Source organism: Cebus imitator, unplaced genomic scaffold (assembly GCF_001604975.1).
Source record: "Cebus imitator isolate Cc_AM_T3 unplaced genomic scaffold, Cebus_imitator-1.0 Scaffold61, whole genome shotgun sequence".
Taxonomy (NCBI): Eukaryota; Metazoa; Chordata; class Mammalia; order Primates; family Cebidae; genus Cebus; species Cebus imitator.
In genome coordinates this window covers 2,339,667-2,345,118 of record NW_016107376.1, presented here as the reverse complement: position 1 = coordinate 2,345,118, position 5,452 = coordinate 2,339,667, and the positions used below count along the sequence as shown (strand labels likewise).

The 5,452-nt window shown below is 38.6% G+C and overlaps 1 protein-coding gene across 1 annotated transcript in view; it reads left to right on the top strand.

Annotated features, from left to right (window-relative positions):
- Positions 1-5,452, top strand: part of MRC1 (mannose receptor C-type 1) — a 104,718-nt gene that overhangs the window by 95,990 nt on the left and 3,276 nt on the right. The window contains exons 27-28 of the mRNA XM_017529766.2: positions 4,119-4,232; positions 4,764-4,928. Of these exons, the coding sequence (XP_017385255.1) occupies positions 4,119-4,232; positions 4,764-4,928 (279 nt within the window). The remainder of the gene's footprint in view (positions 1-4,118; positions 4,233-4,763; positions 4,929-5,452) is intronic.

Genomic DNA, 5,452 nt, shown 5'->3' with positions numbered 1-5,452 from the left:
CTCCCAAGTAGCTGGGACTACAGGCACGTGCCACCATGTCTGGCTAATTTTTGTATTTTTAGTAGAGACAGGGTTTCACCATATTGGTCAGGCTGGTCTCAAACTCCTGACCTCAGGTGATCACCTGCCTTGGCTTCCTGAATTGCAGGGATTACAGGCATGAGCCACTGCAGTCAGCCTCCATTTCAACTTTCTTGTTGTTTCTTTTACTCTATATTATTTGATTATTTTCTAATTGGTTGCCCTAGGGATTACAATTAACATGTTAATTTACAAAAATCTAGTTCATATTAATATACATTTAATTTTAATAGTGTACAACAACTTTGCTGTTAAGTAGCTCCATTCCCTCTGCCTTCCTTTGTGCTGCTATTGGCAGACAAAAGCAACTTTATCCATTGCATACCCATAAGCACAAATTTGCAAGTATTGTTTTATGCAGTTATCTTTAAATTAGAAAAGATAAAGAAGAGTTATACATAAAAAGTACATTTAAACTATTTTCCTTTACTGATGTTTCCTTTACTGATGCTCTTTATTTCTTTGTGTTGATTTGATTTACTGTGGAGGGTCCTTTTCTTTCCCTAGAGGTGTTTTCTTCAGTATTTCTTATGTCTGACTTTTTCCTTCATTTTTGTAGGATGCTTTGTTAAACAGAAAATTCCTGCTTGACAGTCATTTTCTTTAGTCTTTTTCAGTATGTAAACTGACTACTTTCTGGACTCCGTGGTTTCTGATGAGAAATTAGTGTTAAGATCCCTGTACATGAGACCCTTCTCTTTCACAGATTCCAAGACTCTCTGTCTTTTAATAGTTTTACTGTGATGTGTAGACATGTAAAGCTACATGTGGTAGGTGCAGATTGCTTTAAGTGCCTGTAACTAATTAAGTCTCCCAGATTTTGCAGAGGATCCATCACTTTGTTGGGATGGGCCTGTAATGTTTGTCCAAGCAGTAACAAACTGCCTTACCTTTCACTTCCTTCTTGTGTAGTGCTTCAAGATCAGCCATATGTGAGAACTTAGGACCTTTTCAGGTCTTTCTCAGACGTGCACATAGCCCTGGGCATGGGCACACTTCCATGCATGTCTGTAGCCTTCTAGATTCCCCAGAATTTGTCAATGCTTTTTTTTTTTTTTCTTGAGACAGAGTCTTGCTCTGTTGCCAGGCTGGAGTGCAGTGGCATGATCTCAGCTCACTGCAACCTCCACCTTCAGGTTTAAGCGATTCTGCTGTCTCAGCTCCTGAGTAGCTGGAATTACAGGTGCGAGCCACCATGCCTAGTTAATTTTTTTGTGTTTTTAGCAGAGATGGGGTTTCACCATGTTGGTCAGGCTAGTCTCCAACTCCTGACCTTGTGATCTGCCCACCTCAGCCTCCCAAAGTGCTGGGATTACAAGCGCAAGCCACCGCACCTGGCTGAATTTGTCACTGCTTTTTAAAGTCTCCCATGAACATCTCCTTCTCCAGCATTTTATTTTGAGTTGTTCAATTAGCTTGTTTGCCCCAACGATTATCACTGCCTTAGATGGCTACAATGTTAGACAATTGCCGCTGATAGTTTTTTACAAACACTTGAAGGGAAAAGTCTGTTTGCACTAACTGAGCTCTGAATCAGATCAAATAAAGACAAGCTTTGCAAGGAGAGTTTCTAGGGAACTGTAAGACAGACAGGTCAAGTAATAGAGATTCTCTGAGAATGGGGCTGGGAAATAGCTCCAACCCCATTTTAGCCTCCTATGCCTTCTAGACTGCTGGTTTTCACTGTGGTTGTGGGCCTGTTGGTTTTTATAGCTACCACAGAACTAGGAAGAAGGCAAAGGGATTAGGACAAGTGAAAACACTGTAAAACTCACTATTATTACCAAGACTCAGTTGTTTTTCTTGCATAAGTGCTTCTTGGATTATTGCAAGCCTTTGATTAATTTTCAGCATCCTGAAACAGTGGATTTAGAGTTTTCCAGTGTTCTGATTGGTTTTATAGAAAAACATTTTTTTCAGAAGAACTTATTCTGCATTTCTGATGATGCCACCTGATGCCTTCTTTGAACTTTTGTAATTAAAAAATATTTCTTCCTATTGCTAAGTATTTTTCTGAAAAAAAAATTACAGTGAATATGTAGAAACTTTGTTTTCCATTTTAGATAACTCTTCTCTGGTAAATTAAATGAATACTTGTCGTTCTCCTTCTCAAAATAGGAGTCACAATCATTTTGAAATGGTTGTTTGTGAAGTATATTTAACATGGATTATGTAGTCATGTAGTGAACACAAGGCAATAATTCAGATCTCAGTAATACGGGATATAGGCATGTGGTTAGGTGCGGACCCTCAAGGTTCAGAAAATCTGTTTCATACCATGATTCTGCCCTCTGCTAGTGTTAGGATCTTGACAAATTACTTATCTTCTGTGCCTTAGTTTCCTTATCTGTAAAATGGGGCAAATAATGGTAGGTATTTAATGAAGTGATTGTAAAAATTTAATGGGATAAAGCTTGTAAATTCCAATGCAAAAGGTTCGGCATGAAATGCTTAAAAGATATTAGTTACGGCCGGGTGCAGTGGCTCACGCCTATAATCCCAGTACTTTGGGAGGCTGAGGTGGGCAGACCACAAGGTCAGAAGATCAAGACCATCCTGGCCAACATAGTGAAACCCCGTCTCTACTAAAAAATACAAAAAAAATCAGCAAGGCATGGTGGTGTGTTCCTGTAGCGCCAGCTACTTGGGAGGCTGAGGCAGGAGAATTGCCTGAATCCAGGAGGCGGAGGCTGCAGTGAGCCAAGATCGCGCCTCTGCACTCCAGCCTGGCGACAGACTAAGAGTCTGTCTCAAAAAATAATAATAATAATAATAATATATATATATCTATACACACACATGCATACATATATATGTTATTATTTAAAAATTAGAGATTTTTACTCTGAAATTTAATGCTGACAATCTAATGTGGGTGGTCACTTCCATAGCCAACTAATTGTTCTTCTGGTTTTATCTCCTTGCTTTGAATGGTCTTATACCTAACAGCTGGATTCCAACAATAACTAATATTAGGTCATTCTTAAGTGGAGAATCTAGCTGATGTGTATAGAACTAGTCAAAGCAAGGAGATGGGTTATTATTGCATTATTTAGCTGCCTGAAAACAGCTAAGTGTTCTTTATCACCACATTGCCCTTAAAACCAGTCTTCTGCCTCCTGCAATGAGACCTAACCCATGTTTTTTTTTTTTTTTTTTTTTTTTTTTTTTTTTTTTTTTTTTTTTTGCCAATGGACCAGGTTGGTGCTACACTCCAGCCAAACTAAGCTATCTCTGTTCCTGAAGACATTCTATGCTTCCCTTTGTCTTTCCTCTTATTACATCTTTTTCCTGGAATTATTTTTATCCTTTTTACTTGAAATCCTGTTCTTCTCTCTACTTAAATTCTGTTTCCTTTGACCTCCCTTTTAGCTGCTTCACCAAGAATGCATATTTGACATGTCCATAGCATATTGTACTTAATTTCTCTTCTATAATATTTCTTTTTTTTTTTTTGAGACAGAGTCTCGCTCAGCCCCCCCAGGCTGGAGTGCAGTGGCAGGATCTCAGCTCACTGCAACCACTGTCCCCTGGGTTCAACAGATTCTCCCGTCTCAGCCTCCCACTGTAGCTGGGATTACAGGCACGCACCATCATGCCCAGCTAATTTTTATATTTTAGTAGAAATGGGGTTTCACCATGTTGGCCAAGCTGGTCTTGAACCCCTGACCTCAGGTGATCTGCCTGCCTTGGCCTCCCAAAGTGCTAGCATCCACCGAGCCCGGCCTATTTGTGCTCTTATTACTGCCCACTGAACCATAACTTTCTTAAGACATATTCTACATCCCACTAATCTCTGAATATCCTGCAGGAACTAGTTCGGTGCTTGTACTCCAATGATGCTAATCATGCTTAAAAACACATTTCAGAATGAAAACTAAAATTCTGAGCAGACAAACATCTGCCCTTTGAAATTCTTCCCCTTAAGTGGAGATGTTAGTTTGATTCTTGTTGCTCTTAATAGTGGTGCTGTTTACAAAAATATTTTCAGTTACTTAAATGTGCAGCTATCATATGCAGCCTTTTATGCCTTTCAGGTGCCTCCCTGGCTTCCATTGAAAGTGCTGCAGAATCCAGTTTTCTGTCACATCGGGTTGAGCCACTTAAAAGTAAAACCGATTTTTGGATAGGAATGTTCAGAAATATTCAAGGTACTTTTTGCAGCATGCTTATTTAATCACAAATATCCTAAAATGTTGTATGCAAAACAAGGTTTCATTTCCAAAATGTGTTGCCTTGAAAAATGATTAATTCATGAAGAATCTGAAAATTCAAACCCATATTTTTATTTAAGAACTGAAACTTAAAATGACTTTCATATCGTGCTATCCTCAAAGTTGCTAATTAAAAATATCTTTTCTAGCTAAGATAATTTAAGAAGCTTTAAAAAGCATTTTCTGAGTTTTTGTGGGGCGGGGGGAAAATCACTAAGGAAGGATAAGTATAAATATTTGTACTAATTAGAAATACATTTTCAACTAAAACTATATAGTAAACCTATTTGTGGTTCCCTTCCCTGTAGCAATTAGTCAATTATAGTCTTGCCTGTTATGTCTGATTATAAATGACTATTGATTCTAGTATAAAAGAATATGCTTAGAAATTTTGCACAAATAGGCTTAACTTATTTTAAGATGGTTTATATTTAACTTGTATGTTTATTGGTTTTATTCGATGATCAGGAACATGGCTGTGGATAAATAACAGTCCAGTTTCTTTTGTCAACTGGAACACAGGAGATCCCTCCATTGAACGGAACGACTGTGTGGGTTTACAGGCATCTTCCGGGTTTTGGAGTAATGCTCACTGTTCTTCCTACAAGGGATTCATTTGTAAAAGACCAAAAAGTAAGTAAGAAGTTTGTTGCATGGTGCATATCACTGGCCGCCATTTCTTTCAAATAGTCCGATACCAGGTATGGAATCATAATGTGATTATGAGGCCATTGTAAGCTTTCTCCTTTTATGCGTGAAAAATCCATTCTGCCATTGTAGTCCATTACTGTCTGTAGCTCTGCATGAGCAAGAGCCACTCCCTGTCTACTTAGTTGCAATGATTTTCACTTATTGATGCATTTGTAATGGAATATCTGAAGGATTTGCCAAGGTGCAAACAGTCGGGGGAGCCCATCTGCAAAGCCTTATTGCATGAGGGAAAATGTGGTAAAGCCAGTACCAGCCCAAACCAGACGAGGGTAGGGTTCTGGAGAGGGACCAGAATTGATTGTGGAATGAGTCATGTCAGCTTAATTCAGGCTCCTTTTAAGATGGAATGCGAGAGCATGAAAGGAACAGGATCCAGGAATTGATGGTGTTGAATGCTCACAAAATGTCTCTATCTGGAATTTTAAAATATTTTGTTTTCATGCCAT